Genomic DNA, 21378 nt, shown 5'->3' on the forward strand with positions numbered 1-21378 from the left:
CATCCATGATGTTGTCATAGCAACAGCTCTCTGCTTTCCTGCGACACTGTTGTAATTGCTGAAACTGTGTGATAGAAAGGGAGTGCATTCTTGTACTTGTGTGTCCGTATGCATATGTGTGTGTGCGTGTGTATGCGTGTGTGTGTGTGGCTGGCCCCTCTGGTCTGGGTGTATTCTACAGTGCATGTGTCTCCAGTGTTTATGTGCTACTGGGGATGCAGCTCTGTTGGAATAACAACCAGAGCCAACACCATCACTGCTCAACACCAACCAGGGTGTGTGTGGTGTGTGTGGTGTGTGTGTGGTGTGGGGTGTGTGGTGTGCATGGTATGTGGTGTGGGTGTGTGTGTGGTGTGGAGTGTGTAGTGTGTGTGCGTGCGTGGTGTGTGCGTGCACGTGTGCGTGTGTGGAGATCTGGAAATGAGAGAGAGAAGGAACGAGGGCCAGAGAGGCTGTGCTGCGGTCAGGACCCCCACTGCACCACGTGTCTCTGTCCATGACGCCGCCATGAACATTCCCACCACGTGTGTGAGATGATGACAGGAGATCTAAGGGCCAGCGAGGTGGGATCAGACAGAACACCCCCCCGGTGGGAGAGGGGAGGGGGTCATGGGCAGAAGCAGGAGATAGGAGGGGGACGGTCCCCAGTGCTCTGTCAGTCTCTCCAGCCTGAGGCTTATAGATGGTTATTACATATGATTAAATATGATTAAATGTGATTAAATGTGATTAAATGTGATCAGTCAATCAGGCCAGTAGAACGCTGCTGTAATGAAGCTGGAGCCCAGGCAATCTGTCTGTGTGTGTATGTGTGTGTTTGTATGTGTGTGTGTGTGTGTGTGTGTGTGTTTGTATGTGTGTGTGTTTGTGTGTGGAGCCCACAGCTATGTGTGGTTATGTGCGTCTATCCTAAGTATGTTTGATCCTTCATTGATACACAGAAATTGGCACAATAAAAGCTCAACATGTACAGACAGTTGTAGTCAGCTGTCAGAAAAGGGTAAACACACACACACACACACACACACATGCACACACCCACACACACACACACGTGTTCTGGCTGCTTGTTAATGCAGTGTGTGGTATAGTATGTGGATGAATGTTTGTTAAATGTCATAGTCTGTCTGTTGACCTTTCTATAGAATCCATCTTTATTATAAACATAAAACCATCTGTTACAGTAACCCACCGTACACCCCTACAACCCCCCCACCCCCCAACACACACACACATACACACACACACACATGCATCAGACCCAACAGGGTATTCAGGAGGATAAGAATATTTGAGGTATCTTACTTCCTGCTGTCCATCTCTCTTTGTTGTATTGGTTCACTCCACGTGTCCCTCCCTCCCTCCCGCCAGCCTCACCTTCGCACACAGACCCTGTTGTCCTCTCCCTGAGCTATTGTAATCACTCGGAGTGCTATGACATTTTGAAGGGCGCAGGTGATCAGCATAATTAAACACAGCTATCCAGAGAGTCCGCCTGCTCAACCATGTCTGCTTTCTCTCTCTCTCTCCTGTTTTCCTTCTACCTCTCTTCTGGGGGGTTTTCTCCATCTGTCCGTCTCTCTCCCCTCTCCCTCCTTATCTCTCCCTCTGTCTATTACTTGGTTTTAACTGTGCCCCCAGGGGTGAGTCTGGGCTCGAAACAATATTCTTAATTGCAATGTTAAAATATGTTTAAATACTGATGGATACTTTAGTCACAAAGATAGAATGAGTCTCCAAGAGGTGGTGGGGCCGTCAGTCCCATCTGCATGGATAGTACCTCAGCTCTGATGGACCAGGGATAGACCAGGGATAGAGCAGAGATAGAGCAGGAATAGACCAGAGATAGACCAGGGATAGAGCAGGAATAGACCAGAGATAGACCAGAGATAGACCAGGGATAGACCAGGGATAGAGCAGGAATAGACCAGAGATAGACCAGGGATAGAGCAGGAATAGACCAGAGATAGACCAGGGATAGACCAGGGATAGAGCAGGAATAGACCAGGGATAGACCAGAGATAGAGCAGGAATAGACCAGGGATAGACCAGAGATAGACCAGAGATAGACCAGGGATAGACCAGAGATAGACCAGGAATAGACCAGGGATAGAGCAGGCATAGACCAGAGATTGGCTGTATAGGACAGCACACATCTCGAAGTCACAGGCAAGTTGATTTGCTCTCTGTGTGGTTCACTGAGCAACATCATCAGTGTATTTGTGTTCTGTTGTAAGAAAAAGAGAGAGGATGCATGTGTGTGTGTGTGTGTGTGTGTGCTTGCTGTCCACTCTAATCAGTTTAAGTAAAGAGATAGCATTCGATGGTGATTGATTTCTGCAGTCCATTCAGCAGTCAATAACACAGTTGTTGACACAGCACTCCACTACCTGACAGGTTCTCTCAAACCCTTACACGCACACACACCACACACACGCACACACACCACACACATAGGGACTTTATTGTGCACCGCTGACGGTGATTAAATTAAACCAACTCTGGGCGTTCAGTGGTCTTTCCTCACAAGGACCAATGAAAACAGAATAGATTCATCCTGTACCACCTCCATCAGGTACTGTCAACTTTCAGAGTTGTGTTTACAACAGACAATGTTTACAAAAGACAGGTACAAGCCATGAACTTTCAGCTGTAAACACTTGAAGCCCTCTGAAACAGAGGCTTTGGTGTGCAGGAGGAGAAAGCTTGTGTCCTGTGTGTTAGTTTTGTCATTTGTTGTTTGTGTTTTCCTCCCAGGATGCCTTGCTGCGGCTGGCAGAGGTTGTCGACGTGCGCTCCCTGCGAGATGCCCTCAGAAAGGCAATACAGGATCTACTACCACACACGGTACACACACACACACACACACACACACACGGTACACATGTGGTACACATGTGGTACACATAGGCACGGTGAACACACACACGCGTGCAGCACACCCGTGCATCCATCCATCCATGTGAATCCCAATCTCACAGTCAAATGGTCTTCCCTTGTGATCTTGTGTTTCAGGAGTGTGTGTGTGTGTACCTGCTGGAGGGAGATTCCAGGTTGCAGAGCGACAACCCAGTCCATGAGCTGCCAAAGGACGGGAAGATCAGGTAGATGTGTGTGTGTGTGTGTGCGTGTGCGTGTGTGTACTTTCATCATGTTTGTGTGTTGTGTGTGTCGACGGCCAGATACTGAAATAGAGACTATAAACATCATGGCTGTGCGTAGGTGAGCATCTGTCAGAAGACTGATCCTTTAATGTGGAGTAAAGTCTCTTAAACAACAAGGGTCACCTCCCATCACTGCGACTCTCTCTCTCTTTCCCTATCTATTTTTCCATCTCCGTTTCCCTCTCTCTCGTTCCGTCCCTCTCTCTCTCTCTCTCTCTCCCTCTTAACCTCTTTCTCTCGCATGTCTCTCCCGTCTCCTCCTAGAACAATTCTGATCCTCTTCAAGGGCTCTCTACAAGCTCAAGAGCCTAGTCCTTGCCTTGCTTTGGGAAAACCAACACTGTGTTATTTACAGTGTGTGTTCCTGTGTGTGTGCGTGTGTCACACGCTCTTCACCTTCAAGCCACACACAGACAGTGTTTAGTAAGCCCTCGTAGAGGGAAATATGAAGGAAACCCCGGTGCAGGTTGTAGAAACGTGATGTGGCTCACTATTCACATCACCTTACGTAGTGATGTTGAATTTGCCACAATTTAGTCCCACTGTTGATCTTGATGAAGCCCATCCTTCTGACCTTAGCAGGTTACACAGTGAAACTTTGAGTAACGTTATCACAATTGTGTGAATGCCGTGCAAGAATGATGTGTGTGTGTGTGGGTCCGTGTGTGGTCTCTGTTTGTTTGTGTGTGTGTGTGTGTGTGTGATGAGAGAGAGTGTGTCTGTAGGGGGTTTTGGTTGACTATGCTTTTTGACTTTCCTACACTCTTTCCTGCTGCCTCAGTCAGAAACATCCTTACTGTGTGTGTATGTGTGTGTGTGTTTGTGTGTGTGTGTGCTCGTGTGTGTGTTTGCTTGTTTGTCCACGCAGAGGTGCTTGTCTTTCGGGATGTATTTGTAACAGATGCTGGTCTTCAGTCAAGGATTAGCATTAGAAAGGTGCCCTCTGTGTGAGGGACAATACTGCCGCACACACACACACACACACGTGCACACACGCACACACACACGCGCACACACACGCGCACACACACACAGGCACACACACACACACACACGCGCGCACACACGCACGCACACACGCGCACACACACGCAGACACACGCGCACACACACACAGGCACACACACGCGCACACACACACAGGCACACCCACGCGTATACACACACATGCACGACAAGACCCCTCTGGCACACCTGTTTCTACACCTGGCACCTCTCTCTATTCTATTGGATTGATTCGATTAGACAATGAATAATGAAGCGTTCGACAAGCTGTTTCTCTGTCCTCCGCGTTTTCTCAATGAAAGCCCCTTCAGTGCACGTACAGGTCTTTGTGTGGAGCCCCTTTCTGAATGTAACTGCCCTCACAGGAGCATTGCTGCCCAGCTGAGGAGGTGTCAGTGTGCTGGCCTGCCCCCCTCCGAGCTGCTGGAAACACACCGGAGCGCCCTGGCTGCACCGCTACCCAACTACAGACGAGGTGTGTGTGTGATGGTTGGCATGCGTGCATATGCTGCGTGCGTGTGCGTGTGCGTGCGGGCGTGCACGTGAGCCTGCGTTTGTGCCGTCCTGTAATCGCGGAGGTCGGGGAGGTAGGTGGAGACAGGTGCGTGAGTGGAGGTGGGTGGCAAGAAGGCAGAATGAAGGAGAGAACAAGAGAGGATGATTGCGAGTGTGGAGCGGCGCGGGCGAGGCCGCTGAAAGGGAGACAAAGAGAGAGCTGAAAGTGGGGTGATGAAAGCGAGGGGGGGGGGGGGCACTCCCCCTCTCTGAGAGAACATCAGAATGGAGGGCAGGGAGAACACATAGGGTTGGAGATGCTGATGTTTACACAACAGAGACTGCTGAGTTGCAGACGCAGATATCACCAGTGCGGTGTCTACTGAGCTGAGACCAGCACCGCCACGTAAAACTCCCGTTTTCCTTGCTCTCTCGCCCCTCTCGCTTCCTCCGCGTCACCTCCATAACTCTCTCTCCCTTGCTCCTTCACTTCTCTCTCTTCCTCCCTTCTACTCCTCTCTCCCTCTCTCATGCCCTTCGTTCTCTCTCTTTAGCCCTGGTAATTCCTCTACCTGACCAGAATCAGACACACGCCATCTCCGTCATACTGGTAAGTGAATGGCTCGCTCCGTCTGTCTCTCTCTCTGTCTCTCTCTCTCTCTCTCTCTCTCTCTGTCTCTCTCTCTCGCTCTCTCACACACACACACCCACGCACCCACACAAGTACTTCTGTTTGACACATACGTGCAAACTTTGCCTTCCACGTTGACTCCTCCCCTCTGAGGCTGTCTTGGGTCATGGGAAGGGCCTCTCCCTCACTGACCCCACGCTCACAGTCAAGATAACACGGCCACATGTCTCTGACACACACGCACACGTACACACACATGTCCAAATAGACTGTAGACACACACACACACACACACAGCCAGCCTCAAGCCCAGATCTCTGTCATGCTGTATCTAGGTTGACTCACAGGAGAGTTGGGTCACGGGGATATGATGTACTTTATGTTCTTATCCTGATCACAGCACCCCGAGCCTGGATAGAGATCAGCAGCTAGACTGTTCATCTGTGTATTCACTAGATACACATTAGGAAAGCTTCTGACTGTTCAGAGTAACCCTGCTGTGTGTGTGAGTGAGTGAGTGAGTGAGTGAGTGAGTGAGTGAGTGAGTGTCTCTAACGTGCTCTGCTGTGACATCACAGGTGGGATGTAAGGCATTGACAGAGCAGGAGGAACAACTCCTCAACACTCTGGAAAAACATGTAAGCAAACAGACTCACACACACACACACACACACACACAAACATATCCAGTCTGTGTTTACAACGGTGAGTAGGGACCTGGAAAGCAGAGCAAGCCTGAATGTGTGTGCACTGAGAGGATTTCTGTTGACTATTGATCTACTTTGTTTCTTCTAATACAACAACTTCAAAGCCATTTCTCCTGATGCTATTGCGTCCGGGTGTGTGTTTGTGTGTGGGTACGTGTGCGTGTTTGTGTGTGTGTGTGGGTGCGCATCTATGTGTGTTTGCTTTCAATTTCAGGCGGCAGTTGCATGTAGGCGTGTCCAGTCCCTGCAGGTATCCAATCAGAAGCCTCTCTTCAGCCCGTCACCCATCCAGCCCCACACCCCTCTGTTCCAGCTAGACGATCAAGACTACAGCCAAATGGACCACAACATTCTCCAGCTCTGTGGTATGCACACACACACACACAATTACACATACACTTCCTGGGTGCAGGATATGGTAATGCAGCCAAACAGCATGAAAAAAACTATGAATTTTGATTGGATGCATCTGTCAAAAGGAAAATGAATGTGATGACAAAGAGAGAACGAAAATGGGGCAGATTTCACAGTTGCTAAAATGCCTCTTAAAATCCCATGAATAATATGAGACAATAGCTGTTGCCCACTGCTTACTTCTGCACACACAAAGACACACACAAACACACACACACACACACACACAGACACTACTTACTGCTCAATATGACTTCATGTATTTCTTGTTCTCCTTTTTATCATCTTATGTCTTCAACACCAGCCACCCTTTCCCTAGCCCCCACCCCTCCCCTTGACATTTGGTCATGTTCTATCCCTCCTCCTGGTTCTCTCATCAGTAGCCAAGGCAGGACTGCACCCCTGCCTTGTCTTCATTACTCCTCCCTCTGTTCACCATTTCGTTTTAGCCTTTCGTAACCTTCTGTCTCTTGCTAGGCTTTCCTGGGTTGATCCTGTCACTTACCTTCCTCCTTTAGCCCCTCCTCTCTGCAGTCGACTCTGACGCATGTCCTCTCTCTCTCTCTCTCTCTCTCTCTCTCTCTCTCTCCCTCTTTGTCTTTGTCTATCACACTCACTCGGTTTCTTTCTCATAGTTCGTGTCTCTCTTCTTCTCTCTCAGGTGAGTTGTATGACCTTGATGCTGCTTCTCTTCAGCTAAAAGTCATCAATTATGTAAGTATTAGAAATCACATTCCTATGTCATGCACACACACACACACACACACATCCTCTTACGTAAGAGGCCTTTCATACATACTATGCACACTGATTCACTGACCTTGCCTTCATGTATCTCCATTCTCACCTATGCCATCACTCTTTTCCTTTCCCATCAATCATTCCATCATTCACCGACATGCCACACCTCCTCCCTCATATCCTTACAACCTCATACAAATTCCTCTCTCTACACTCTCTTTCTCTCTTTTCTTTCTCTCTCTCTCTTTTTCTTTCTGTATCTCTCCATCTCTCTCTACCTTCAGACACCATAACCACTCACTTCTCTCCCTCACACTTTCCTTCCTTCATACTCCCTTGCCCCCAATCACAGGTGCAAGAGACAGGGAGAGAGAGAGAGAGAGAGAGAGAGAGAGAGAGAGAGAGAGAGAGAGAGAGAGAGAGAGAGAGAGAGAGTGAAGAGAGAGAGAGAGAGAGAGAGATAGAGAGAGAGAGAGAGAGAGAGAGAGAGAGAGAGAGAGAGAGAGAGAGAGAGAGAGAGAGAGAGAAAGGTGAAAGGAGAGAGAAAGAGAGAGAGAGATAAAGGTGAAGGGAGAGAGAGAGAGGAGTGAAAGGACAGAGAGGCCAGAAGTAAAAGTGAGTCACAGACGTTTTCAAGGTCACCGTGGGAGAACGACAAAATCTGCCTCCACTGAGCTTAGGAAGCGAGTGAAAAGCTAGCCAGAGTCTTCACACGGTGCTGTCACACACACGCTCCCGCTCTCACCCTCCGCGCATCCCGTGTGTGTGTGTGCGTACATCCCCCCGCATTGCAAAGGAGCTGTGTGCGCAAAGAGCATTGTGGGGATGTGTGGGTAAAGGCCTAGTTCATCAGCCAGGGCTGTAAAGCAGAGTGAGCTGGTCTGAATGCTGAAGTCCTTGAGGGGGTGCTGGATGAGGAGGGGGAGAGGGAGAGGGGCTGGATGAGGAGGGGGAGAGGGAGGGGGGCTGGATGAGGAGGGGGAGAGGGAGGGGGGCTGGATGAGGAGGGGGAGAGGGAGAGGGGCTGGATGAGGAGGGGGGAGAGGGAGGGGGGCTGGATGAGGAGGGGGAGAGGGAGGGGGGCTGGATGAGGAGGGGGAGAGGGAGGGGGGCTGGATGAGGAGGGGGAGAGGGAGGGGGGCTGGATGAGGAGGGGGAGAGGGAGGGGGGCTGGATGAGGAGGGGGAGGGGTGCTGGATGAGGAGGGGGAGGGGTGCTGGATGAGGAGGGGGAGAGGGAGAGGGGCTGGATGAGGAGGGGGAGAGGGAGAGGTGCTGGATGAGGAGGGGGAGAGGGAGGGGGGCTGGATGAGGAGGGGGGAGAGGGAGGGGGGCTGGATGAGGAGGGGGAGAGGGAGGGGTGCTGGATGAGGAGGGGGAGAGGGAGGGGGGCTGGATGAGGAGGGGGAGAGGGAGGGGGGCTGGATGAGGAGGGGGAGAGGGAGGGGGGCTGGATGAGGAGGGGGAGAGGGAGGGGGGCTGGATGAGGAGGGGGAGAGGGAGAGGGGCTGGATGAGGAGGGGGGAGAGGGAGGGGGGCTGGATGAGGAGGGGGAGAGGGAGGGGGGCTGGATGAGGAGGGGGAGAGGGAGGGGGGCTGGATGAGGAGGGGGAGAGGGAGGGGGGCTGGATGAGGAGGGGGAGAGGGAGGGGGGCTGGATGAGGAGGGGGAGGGGTGCTGGATGAGGAGGGGGAGAGGGAGAGGGGCTGGATGAGGAGGGGGAGAGGGAGAGGTGCTGGATGAGGAGGGGGAGAGGGAGGGGGGCTGGATGAGGAGGGGGGAGAGGGAGGGGGGCTGGATGAGGAGGGGGAGAGGGAGGGGTGCTGGATGAGGAGGGGGAGAGGGAGGGGGGCTGGATGAGGAGGGAGAGAGGGAGGGGGGCTGGATGAGGAGGGGGAGAGGGAGGGGGGCTGGATGAGGAGGGGGAGAGGGAGAGGGGCTGGATGAGGAGGGGGGAGAGGGAGGGGGGCTGGATGAGGAGGGGGAGAGGGAGGGGGGCTGGATGAGGAGGGGGAGAGGGAGGGGGGCTGGATGAGGAGGGGGAGAGGGAGGGGGGCTGGATGAGGAGGGGGAGAGGGAGGGGGGCTGGATGAGGAGGGGGAGAGGGAGAGGTGCTGGATGAGGAGGGGGAGAGGGAGGGGGGCTGGATGAGGAGGGGGAGAGGGAGGGGGGCTGGATGAGGAGGGGGAGAGGGAGGGGGGCTGGGCGAGAGGGGGGAGAGGGAGGGGGGCTGGGTGAGGAGGGGGAGAGGGAGGGGGGCTGGGTGAGGGGGGGGAGAGGGAGGGGGGCTGGGTGAGGAGGGGGATAGGGAGGGGGGCTGGGTGAGGGGGGGGAGAGGGAGGGGGGCTGGGTGAGGAGGGGGAGAGGGAGGGGGGCTGGGTGAGGGGGGGGAGAGGGAGGGGGGCTGGATGAGGAGGGGGAGAGGGAGGGGGGCTGGGCGAGAGGGGGGAGAGGGAGGGGGGCTGGGTGAGGAGGGGGAGAGGGAGGGGGGCTGGGTGAGGAGGGGGAGAGGGAGGGGGGCTGGGTGAGGAGGGGGATAGGGAGGGGGGCTGGGTGAGGGGGGGGGAGAGGGACGGGGGGCTGGGTGAGGAGGGGGAGAGGGAGGGGGGCTGGGTGAGGAGGGGGAGGGGTAGAGATGTCGCTCGGAGAAATAGTTTCTGGCACTATGGGGGGTCGGCAAGGGGGGGGGCAGTACTAGAGGAGAGTGTGTGGCTCGTGAATGCCTGTGTGTGTGTCTGTGAGTTTGAGAGCGTGAACGTGTGAGTGGATGTGGCTGTAGGGCTGTATGTGTGTCTGTGTGTGTGTGGCTGTGTGTGTGTGGCTGTATATGTGTCTGTGCGTGTTTGTCTGTGTGTGAGTGGCTAGTTGTGTATTTGTGTGCATGTCTGTGTGTTGAGGTGTGTGTGTGTGTCGAAGAGAGAGATTAATTGGTCTTGTTTAACTACCCTTGTTGGGACCAAATGTTCTCATGAGTATAGTGAAACATGAAAAACCTGACCTTGTGGTGCCCTTATGCTGGGTCCTGTAACTTTAAATGCTTTTTTTGAGGGGCTTAGGGGATAGCGTGAGTGTTAGGGTTAGAATTACTTTAAGGTTAGCGTTAGGGGTTCATGGTTAGAGATTACACAATGGGAGGGAATTGTTGGACCCCACTAGAATAGAAAGACAAACGTGTGTGGTTGTGTATGTGGCTGTGTGTGTGGTTGTGTATGTCTGTGGGGGTATCTGTGTGTGTCTGGGTTTATTTGTGTCCTGCTTGTTCTACATCCAACTCTAACTCTATGGATTACAGCTAAACCTACAGTGAGAAAACACTGGCATTATCTTTGTGTGTAGGTGTAGATGCACATGTGTGTGTGTGTGTGTGTGTGTGTGCGTGCGTGAAGCTGTGTGCCTGTTAAATAGTTCCTGTCACATCTCCCTGCAGGTATTAAAGCACTGTGAAGGGTTCCATGGAGCAGGGTGGAGGAATGTGGTCTGAATACACTCAAGCTCATTGGCAGACGAGCAGGGGAAGTGAGGATGCAAGGAAGGTGTACACACTAGATGATTTATTGAAAACGATGTGTCTGTTTTTGTTTTCCCAGCTGCAGGAGCAAACCCAGTCTCAATGTTGCTGTATGCTACTGGTGTCTGAGGACAACCATCAGCTCTTTTGTCAGGTTGGTCTCTCTCTATCTCTCTCTTTATCTCTCTTTCTCTATCTCTCTATCTCTCTATTTCCCTCTCTATCTCTCTATATCTTTATCTCTCTCTCTCTATCTCTCCATCTCTCTCTTTATCTCTCTCTCTCTCTATCCCTCTCTTTATCTCTCTCTCTATCTCTCTCTTTATCTCTCTCTCTCTATCTCTCTATATCTCTCTTTATCTCACTCTCTATCTCTCTCTTTATCTCTCTCTATCTCTCTATCTCTCTATCTCTCTTTATCTCTCTCTCTATCTCTCTATCTCTCTCTTTATCTGTCTCTCTTTATCACTCTATCTCTTTCTTTATCTCTCTCTCTCTCTTTATCTCTATATATCTCTCTCTTTATCTCTCTATCTCTATCTCTTTCGTTATTTCTCTCTATCTCTCTCTCTCTATCTCCTTACCTGTCTCTTTCTCTTTCTCTCTCTATCTCTCTCTTTGTCTCTTTCTCTCTATCTCTCTCACACTCACTCTTTCTCTCTGTCTCTGTGTCTCACACACACACACTGAGTTGGAACCTCTGATCTTCTACTTCCCAGGTGGTGGGAGACAAAGTGTTGGAAGAGGAGATTAGCTTCCCTGTGAGTACACCTGCCTCTCTCACACACAAACACACACACATACAGTACGCACACAAACACACACATACACACATCTTTCCCTACTTGTGCACTAGCAACATTTGTTTATCGTTTGTCAATAAAGATAAAACCATGGTTAGCCAGTGAGGAGAGGACAGAATGGATGAGTGGTCAATGAGATGATAGGTGGTAATTTGTCAATTGGGACAAGACCTCAATGACAATTAACCAATTACATGAAGACACTGGTGATGATAAGCCAATGACGATGAGACATTACTGATGAGTGCATTGAGGGTGAAGACACAGGTGATGACTGTCTAAGGGGATAGTTGGATTAGCCAACACAAACCAGGCAAAAAGATGTTGGGAGATGATCTAGTATCATGTTTAGACTAAGCCTCCCCCTCCCCCCCCCCCCCCCCCCCCATTCTCCCCTTCTCTCACTTCCAGCTCATGTTTGGTCGCTTCGGCCAAGTCGTGGAGAAGAAGAGGTCAATCCGTCTGCAGGATATCAGTGCGGTGAGCAAAGGGGTCACAGCTACTGCTATATAAAACCCCAGTTACACTGTCCATGTGCTCACAGGACACGGTACTAATGCACAGTTATTTATTTCAAGGATTTGGATTTATGAAAGACGATTTATGTGTGAGTGGGATGGACCTCACACTCAAATACAGGCTTTCACACTCATTAGCTCTCCCTCTTTCTCCATCTCTCCTTCAATCTCTCTCTCTCTCTCTCCCTCTCTCTCTCTCTCTCTCTCTCTCTCTCTTTCCATCTGTCCATCTCCCTCCCTCTTTCTTTCTCCTCTCTTTCTCTCCCTCTCTCCCTCTCTCTCTCTTTCTCCTCTCTCTCTCTACCCCCCAGGAGGAGAAGAGACAGCTTTCCAGTATGCTGTGCTGTGAGATCTCCTCTCTGCTGTGTGTTCCTGTCGTCAGCAGGGCCACTGGCCAGGTTGTGGCACTAGCCTGTGCATTCAACAAGCAGGGCGGACAGAGGTGTGTTTGTGTTTGTGTGTGTGTGTTTGTGTGTGTGTGTGTGTGTGTGTGTCTGTGTGTAAAGATGCCAGCAGTGTAGCAGCAGTTGGGCTGGCTGACTCTTGGCACATTTTGGCACATTTCCTTGGCATGCTGTTTTGGCTTGTATATGTGTATGCCTATGTTGCCAGGGTAGGTGTGTATGTGTGTACATCAGGGAATAGTGTTTTGTGCACATACACACACACGCATTAACATGAGATGCCTAAAACCTGACCTGTTATCTCTAGAATGCAGGGGTTTATTAGAGAGCCCTGTCACAATGTTTGTGTGTACGTGCTCATGTTTTGTCTGAGTGTGTGAATGCAGAGCATGCATGTCTAAGTGTGTGTGTGTTTCTGTGTGTGTTTGTGTGTGTATTGGTTGTACTGGTGTATTGCTAGAGACACCAGAAACGTCAGTGTGCTCTCTGTAGATGTTAAGCTCAATATTTTCTTTTACTCACATCACTCTCTCCTCCATCCTTCCTCCATCTCTCCACCTCTCCTCCGTCTGCTTCTGTTGTCCTTGTCCATTCTTCCTCCATCTCCCCTCTATTCCTCCTCTATTCCTACTTAATCTCTCCTCCATCTCCATCTGTTTCCCTCCTTCATCCATTCTCCACTGGCCTCCATAGTCACGCTTTCTTGCTCACTGAGCACATTTCCATTTGTAAGAAAGTGACTGAAAATTAAGTCATTACTGCAGCCTTTGTGCACACACACACTCATGTACTTTCTAGCTGCTAGGTTATTTCGACGTATCTCCATATTAACATAGATGTTGTGTTGCAAATTATTCCAAGTCTGGTAGCACTGCATACTCACAAATAAGATGTCTTCCAGACCACTGCTATATTACAAAACTGCTGCAACACATTTGACCTCCAAAATTATTTCAAATGTGCTTCTTTTTGTTCTGAATTGTGAAAGTGATGTGCTGCTGCCCTCTTCAGGCAGTAGAATGTAACTACAAACCATCAAACTGAACAAATCATCCTCGAGTATGCTTACGATCCTCTGTATCAGGGTGTAGTTTGTGTGGGGGATTGTAGCACCATGCCTGGTGAGATGTGGTTCAGGGACTCCCATAGTCTTCCACAGTACCACTGAACACTGACAACCCCTGAAACACTGTTAGAACTCTGCACTTCTGGTCACTTAGATTCTGCTTTACTTTCTACATGCACTGTATTCAATGTGTGTGTGTGTGTGGTGTGTATGTTTCTGCAGTCACACAGAAGGAGATGAACGCACAATCCAGCATTGTTTCTGCTACACGTCCACTGTCCTCACCTCAACACTAGCTTTCCAGAAGGAACAAAAACTCAAAGTGGAATGCCAGGTGAGAGGTGCACACACACTTCATTAACACTCAAAAACAGATTGTTTTTTCATGTTATTGCCGGTGAAAGACTATCTCAATGACTCTATGTCCGGTTTAACACAGGCACTGTTACAAGTAGCCAAGAATCTCTTTACTCACTTGGGTAAGCGTGTCATCCTCGTCAAGCCTTTAAACTAGCATTATCCTGGTCGTCCTCCAGTCCTGACCCTGTGTACTCTGTCCCTTTTCCTCTCTCTCTCTCTCTCTCTCTCTCTCTCTCTCTCTCTCTCTCTCTCTCTCTCTCTCTCTCTCTCTCTCTCTCTCTCTCTCTCTCTCTCTCTCTCTCTCTCTCTCTCTCTCTCTCTCTCTCTCTCTCTCTCTCTCTGTCTCTGTCTCTCTCTCTCTCTCTCTCTCTCTCTCTCTCTCTCTCTCTCTCTCTCTCTCTCTCTCTCTCTCTCTCTCTCTCTCTCTCTCTCTCTGTCTGTCTCTCTCTCTGTCTCTCTTTCCAGATGATGTGTCAGTCTTGCTGCAGGAGATCATTGTGGAGGCCAGGAACCTCAGTGATGCAGAGATGTGGGTTTTATAGAGCCTGATAGTGATGAGATTAGAGCGCCACCAATCCTGGTTGGGTTTAAATAATTCACATTTCTCACCAGTCAATGGAAAACCATATCCTCAATTAGACATGGAAAATGCCAGCTTTGATATTTTGTAACTGTTCAAGATGGCAATGTTGGCTGATTTTAAATACAAAAGCCAGATAACTGACACCGTAGTAATTTCTTAATTTACTCTACACAAGGTAATGTTACAACCCTCACTATTTTACAAATTGATCACAAGATGATGAAATGAAATTAAAGTCATACCATACTTTTACTATTCCAAATCAGAGCAAACACCTTCCTTCAACTTAATCATACTTGTACTTATCTGCACATGTTTTTGAAAATGGTCTAGAACATTTGACAACCCTCTTCATTATCTACATCCTCTGTTCGTTGACTTCACAAGGACCACAATAATCTCATAGTAACCATGGATACCTCCTCTCGATCTCTCTCTCTCGCACCCTCTCTCTCTTTGTATCTCCCTCCCTCCCCCCTCCCTCCTATGTGTCCTTGTTTCTCTATTTCCATCTCTATCTCTTTGTCTTTCTCTCTCTTTCTCTCTTTCTCTCTCTGCAGTTGCTCGGTCTTCCTGCTGGATCGTGTCAGTCATGAGCTGGTTGCCAAGGTGTTTGATGGGGGTGTGGTTAGCGACGATGAGGTAACACACACCTTCAACATTGACTTGAATGAATTTCAACGGTTATTTACTCATATTGGTAATAACATGGAGTTGGTGTGTGTGTGTGTGTGTAGACGGAGTTCCGTATTCCTGCTGACCAGGGCATAGCAGGTCATGTGGCCACTACAGGTCAAACCCTGAATATCAAGGATGCATACTCACACCCTCTCTTCTACCGCGGGGTGGATGACAGCACTGGCTTCAAGACCCGCAACATCCTGTGTTTCCCCATCAAAGATGAGAACAATGGTACAACAGTATCCAGTACTATACATTCAAATCTGTCCCATCACAGATCCTAATCTACGGTTGACAGATCCTGTTGCTGAGCTCCCATGTCTCTCTCTTCCTCTCTGTTCTCCTTCATTCTCTCAGAGGTAATTGGGGTGGCTGAGTTGGTCAATAAAACTAATGGACCGTGGTTTAACCGCTTTGATGAGGACCTGGCGACCGCATTCTCCATCTACTGCGGCATCAGCATTGCCCATGTGAGTCTCCTCCCACATTCTGCAGAGACTTAGTCTCCCTCACACAGTCTCCTCACACAGTCTCCTCACACAGTCTCCTCACATAGTCTCCTCACACAGTCTCCTCACACAGTCTCCTCACACAGTCTCCTCACACAGTCTCCTCACACAGTCTCCCTCACACAGTCTCCTCACACAGTCTCCTCACACAGTCTCCTCACACAGTCTCCCTCACACAGTCTCCCTCACATAGTCTCCCTCACACAGTCCTCTAGGTAATGAAACAGAATGAATGACTGTGTTAAAAATGACTGGTCTGTGTTCAGTCCTTGCTCTACAAGAAGGTCCATGAGGCTCAGTTCAGATCTCATCTGGCCAACGAGATGATGATGTACCATATGAAGGTAAGACCCCACGAACACACAAGCAAACACAAATACACAAATACACACACACACACACACATTGGTACGTGCAGACACATACACACACAGACAGGGCTGCGGTACTGACTCTGGCCCCTCCAGGTGTCGGAGGAGGAGGTGACCAAGATCCTGGTGACGGGCTTGGAGCCTGTACATAGCATCCATCCCTGCTTTGCTGAGTTTACATACACACCTCGCTCCCTCCCGGATGACACCACCCCCATGGTGAGACAGAGAGAGAGGTGATGAGAGAGAGAGAGAGAGAGAGAGAGAGAGAGAGAGAGAGAGAGAGAGAGAGAGAGAGAGAGAGAGAGAGAGAGAGAGAGAGAGAGAGAGCAACGTGAACAATCATGGACAATGAGAGTGAGCATGTTAACCCTTTTTCTTTTGTTTGACAGGGCATTCTGAGTATGTTTGAAGATATGGGCTTCATCAACACATATAAAATCGACCTCCATACTCTCGCAAGGTAACACTAGTGTGTATGTGTACGTGTGTGTGAGCATGTGTTTAACTGTGTTGCCATAGCGACAGAGCCTGATGGTGTGTTTGTCATGGGCGCAGGTTCTGTCTGATGGTGAAGAAGGGCTACAGGGACCCTCCGTATCACAACTGGATGCACGCCTTCTCTGTCTCCCACTTCTGCTATCTGCTCTACAAGAACCTGGGCCTCTCCAACTACCTCGAGTTAGTGGACTCACCCTGCCATCCCACCTTCCTACCCTATCCTCATACCTCCCTCCTGTTTACTGTCCACTCTCTCATCACATCCCACCATCCATTTGCCTCCCTATACCTTCTACCCATCTTCCTTTCTACCCTTCGGATTGCCCACCGTCCTACTCTCCAACCCTCCTACCCTAATATTCTTTGACCCTCCTCCCCTCCTACCTTTCTACCCTTCTGCCCTCCCACCCTCAACACTTTACAATACTTACCTCACCAACCTGATATCTAGAGAAGGCGACCTCTGAATCTGAATCCCTTCTCTTTCCTCCCTCTCCCGTCTCTACCCCCTCTCTCTCTTTGTGTCACTCTCTATTTTCTGTAGGGAAATAGAGATCTTTGCTCTCTTTGTCTCCTGTATGTGCCACGACCTGGACCATCGCGGGACCAACAACTCTTTCCAAGTGGCCTCAGTAAGTATGGAATCTGCCTCCCACTCCATGTAGTACACAGCGTTACATGTCTATTGGGACGTGATTTAGCACAACACATTTATGGTCTTGTGTCTATAATGACTTGTCTGTTGTCTGTATCAACAGCAATCTGTTCTGGCAGCACTCTACAGCTCTGAGGGCTCAGTGATGGAGGTAAGCTCATGCACACACACACACACGTGCACATATACATGTACACACATAGGTTTGTTGATTTAAAAGACCAGAAAAGGAAAGACTGAGTGAACTGCAGACCCAACGTCCAATCTCCCATGGCTCATCTCCACTGTGCGTTTCAACAGAGACACCATTTTGCTCAAGCCATTGCAATTCTGAACACCCATGGCTGCAACATCTTTGACAAGTTCTCCAGAAAGGTTAGTCCTTTTCACCAACTCTCTCCTTCTTTGAGGTAAGTCATTTGTTTTCTCATTTCCTTCAATTTGTTATAACGAGTGTGTGTTCATCTGTGTATGTGTGTGCGTGCGTGTGGTTGTCAGGACTACCAAAGGATGCTGGATCTAATGAGGGACATCATCCTGGCCACAGACCTAGCTCACCATCTCCGCATCTTCAAGGACTTGCAGAAAATGGCAGATGGTGTGTTCAGGGTCCTTCAAATTGTTCCCATAATCTTCCTACAATCTTTGTGCAATCAGCGAGTAATTCAATTTCATCCTCATTGCAGCAGGAGTGAAACAATTAATTGATATTGTATTGTAAGTTTTACACCCTCCCTCCCCCCAGGGAAGGTAGTGAGTGGTAGTCTTTGGTACCATCACAGGTTCCCCTGGGCAGTAAACTGAGCATTTGAACGTTTCCATGGATGTTATATTGTGTGCTAATTGCAATTATCTATCTTCTGTGCATGGGTGCATGCTGTGTGTGCGTGTGTGTGTACGTGCCTCTTTGTGTGTGTTCTAGATGGATTCAATCCAAAAAGTCAGACCCACCGCTCGTTGCTGTTGTGCTTGCTCATGACGTCATGTGACCTGTCTGACCAGACCAAGGGCTGGAAGACCACCCGCAAGATTGCTGTAAGGATCCTATCCTTATATCTAGTCTCAAACTTCCCCCTGAAACGTACAGTCCAAACGTTTGCTCTCCTGTACCCTGAACCCTAACCCCTCTCCATGTCCACAGGAGCTCATCTATAAGGAGTTCTTCTCTCAAGGTGATCTGGTATGTCAGCTACTACACAGCAGGGCTTTCTTGCCTTTCTCACAAAGGACACTTCAACTCACATTTTGATTGTTGACAAGAGTATTGCATCTGACGCCTCTCTCTCTTTTGTGTGTGTGTGTGTGTGTGTGTGTGTGTGTACAGGAGAAGGAGCTGGGGAATAGGCCTATGGAGATGATGGACAGAGAAAAGGCCTACATTCCAGAGTTGCAGATCAGCTTTATGGAACACATTGCAATGCCCATCTATAAGTAAGCACCAGTCACAGTCCATATATTAACTCTAACCAAGCTCATCAATAAGCAAGCACCAATCACAGCTCTACTAATCTACTAATTATTCTATTGTACAAGCAAGTACCCGATCACAGTCCATATCCTGATCAACACAAACTTTGTTACTAACAAATGGCCTTTTCAACTGCCCCAGAATATTTGTTTTTCACCAGTGTTTTTTCCCTGTTTTGTTTTAAACCCAGGCTACTGTCAGAGCTGTTTCCGGGAGCAACGGAACTGTTTGAGCGAGTAGCGGCCAATCGGGAGCAGTGGACCAAAGTGTCCCACAAGTTCACCATCCGCGGGTTGCCTAGCAACAACAGCCTGGACTTCCTTGACCAAGAGTACGAGCTGTTGCAGTCCCAAGGTGCACTGGGTGATGACCATTGCCAAGAGGACCATTGCCATGATGACCATTGCCACAATGGTTGCCTTGACGATGGGGATGGGGGGAGGGGCCAGTGACCACAGTGAACCATGAGTGAGTTAGGTGTTTTTCTTGGCCAATAGGAGCCTGAAAATGTATCTTTTAAACAACCTCAGACGGAGAGGGGATGTCTCTGACTTCTGTCAATCGCGGAATCGCTGAGCAGGACAGACACAACGACCTGAGGAGAGGAGATCCAGATGAATTGAATCCGACAAGAGATTCATTATAGTTGTTCAGAACAGATGTTACGGACAAGACAATATCTGGAGATGCTACATGTTGCTTTGTCTCCGTGTACAGGAAACAGAAAAGTGTGACTTTGTCTTGAAATCATGCTTTTCACAAGTCTTTTCACAGTGTTCCAAGATCCTATTTTACATGCACAAACATACACAAACACACACACACACACACACACACAGACACAAACAAGAGACAGCTTCACATTGATCTGATTCTGTAACCCTCCAATGCCCCCCACTGGCCCAAACACACACATCGCCCACACACACACATAAACAAACACACACATTCGCCCACACTCTCATACGTTTGCCCACACACACACACATACACACGAACACTTACCCACACACAGACAGTACAATTTCCCACTGTATTTTTTAATATATTAATACAACTTCCATGGCCATGAATGCTAAGTTGCACAGAGGAATATTATCTATATTATTTTGGTAGAGCATTATTTTAGCTCTGTTCTGTATCGCTCCTATTTTGGAGGTTGGTGGTTTGGACATGGAAGAAGAGACTGACAATCAAAATGATCCTCGACATCACCATAAACAGAAATAGTTCTCAAATATTCACACACTCCACAAACACACACACACTCTACAAACACACACACTCCACAAACACACACACTCCACAAACACACACACTCTGTGTGTCCCTGTCCCTCCCAGACACTCTGAAATCTTGTTCTCTTTCTCTTAAGTTTATTGTTTTTCTTTTAACTTCCTCAGCCTTTTCCCATCAAAACACTTTTAGATAGACAGCTACTGAGCTACTCAAACCCTTTAATGATTCATTGTCATTTCTTCTTACGTGTGTGCGTGCGTGTGTGTTGTAGGGGATCTGCCTTATTGAGCATCTTTGCTGCCTTAGAGCCATGGGATAGTAAATTAGTTTAAAAAATGACTCTTTATATTACACTCCAGAATCGTGTGTGTGTATGTGGGTGGTGAATGAAAAAGAACTAGTCTGCCAGGAGGGATTTAAGGGCCACAAGCACTAATACATCGAGCCTTTTGGACACCTGGTCCTTCTGTTACACCTAATAATGTGTTGGCGTCACCTTCTCAACACAGGGCTGACAGTGTGGGAGATAACCAGACCATACCTTTGGATTCAAGGCCAAATAAGATATTTGTTTAGCAGATACTTAAAGAACATACATACAGAACGTTGTTAGGTCAAAGGACATCAATGATTAAACTTGATGGGAAGCATAGAGTTTAGTTAGATTTGCCAGCCTAGTGGTGTGTACTGTAGGTGAGTATATTACTTTGAGTGATATATTAGGTTAGGTCATTATCCCTCAGGATGTCTGTGTGTCTCTGGTTTCACTGAATGACTTTGTTTTTCTACAGAATTTCTATGGTTTAAGGGCATTCAGGTTGCTGTGTAGAAGAGCCTTTCCTCCAAGCTAAAATGTCTCCCATTCCCTCAAGTTGTTATTTAGCTCATTCTCCAAATCAGATCTGCCTTCTTCATGTGCAATATGAAGCATTCGCCTGTGTGATGGTGCATAGACGTTCATGTAAATACCGCCTGTTAAGTTATGACCTCTTGGGTTTTTTGTCCCTGTGTTTGTCTGCTCTGTGTGCCAACAACCCTAACCCTCATTTTCAAGGGGCAGGATTCTCCCTGTGACCTATGTCATTATGGTGATTACCTGTGATTCAGTCGTTCCGAGTGGCGAAATATAAATGCTGTAAATATCTGTTCAAAGAAGTGTTCACTGATTATATGTCATTATTACAATGAGGAGTATTTCAATTCGTTAATGTAGTGGTTGTATTCAGACATCCTGTTCTATTTTTCATCTCATTTTTGAAGAAAGCCAACCTGGACAGCTGGTCAAAGGAGATACATACAACACAGTATATATATATATATATATATAATTTCCGGGAACAAAACCAAACAAATCCGAAATGTACAGATACATCTGAAATCAATATAGAAGTTTGAAATCTTTTATTTCTGTTGTTAACGGTGTAGAGATGGCAAATCTGTGTGTGTTCTTCAGACACAGCACGTGCCGAGACTGACAGAACAATAGGATGAAAATCAAACTTTTCTTGGAATAAATTTGATGAGAAGTGTCTGCTTACTTTTTACTTTTGTCAACA

General features: G+C 48.6%; 1 protein-coding gene across 1 annotated transcript in view; it reads left to right on the plus strand.

Annotated features, from left to right (window-relative positions):
- The window catches only part of pde2a (phosphodiesterase 2A), a 50586-nt gene extending 29235 nt beyond the window's left edge, over positions 1 to 21351 (plus strand). The window contains exons 3-31 of the mRNA XM_084674584.1: positions 2758 to 2847; positions 3016 to 3104; positions 4535 to 4644; positions 5219 to 5274; positions 5874 to 5933; positions 6217 to 6367; positions 7078 to 7130; positions 10744 to 10818; positions 11384 to 11425; positions 11879 to 11947; positions 12297 to 12427; positions 13678 to 13789; positions 13895 to 13934; positions 14281 to 14344; positions 14959 to 15040; positions 15136 to 15310; positions 15437 to 15549; positions 15855 to 15932; positions 16056 to 16178; positions 16352 to 16422; positions 16518 to 16640; positions 17005 to 17092; positions 17219 to 17266; positions 17416 to 17490; positions 17614 to 17713; positions 18038 to 18150; positions 18257 to 18295; positions 18440 to 18546; positions 18774 to 21351. Coding sequence (XP_084530710.1) covers positions 2758 to 2847; positions 3016 to 3104; positions 4535 to 4644; positions 5219 to 5274; positions 5874 to 5933; positions 6217 to 6367; positions 7078 to 7130; positions 10744 to 10818; positions 11384 to 11425; positions 11879 to 11947; positions 12297 to 12427; positions 13678 to 13789; positions 13895 to 13934; positions 14281 to 14344; positions 14959 to 15040; positions 15136 to 15310; positions 15437 to 15549; positions 15855 to 15932; positions 16056 to 16178; positions 16352 to 16422; positions 16518 to 16640; positions 17005 to 17092; positions 17219 to 17266; positions 17416 to 17490; positions 17614 to 17713; positions 18038 to 18150; positions 18257 to 18295; positions 18440 to 18546; positions 18774 to 19035 — 2739 coding nt within the window. The 3' untranslated portion in view covers positions 19036 to 21351. The remainder of the gene's footprint in view (positions 1 to 2757; positions 2848 to 3015; positions 3105 to 4534; positions 4645 to 5218; positions 5275 to 5873; positions 5934 to 6216; positions 6368 to 7077; positions 7131 to 10743; positions 10819 to 11383; positions 11426 to 11878; positions 11948 to 12296; positions 12428 to 13677; positions 13790 to 13894; positions 13935 to 14280; positions 14345 to 14958; positions 15041 to 15135; positions 15311 to 15436; positions 15550 to 15854; positions 15933 to 16055; positions 16179 to 16351; positions 16423 to 16517; positions 16641 to 17004; positions 17093 to 17218; positions 17267 to 17415; positions 17491 to 17613; positions 17714 to 18037; positions 18151 to 18256; positions 18296 to 18439; positions 18547 to 18773) is intronic.
- Positions 21352 to 21378: the final 27 nt, after the last annotated feature.

This window comes from Hypomesus nipponensis, chromosome 15 (assembly GCF_054491055.1).
Source record: "Hypomesus nipponensis isolate SF chromosome 15, ASM5449105v1, whole genome shotgun sequence".
In the NCBI taxonomy this organism is placed as follows: Eukaryota; Metazoa; Chordata; class Actinopteri; order Osmeriformes; family Osmeridae; genus Hypomesus; species Hypomesus nipponensis.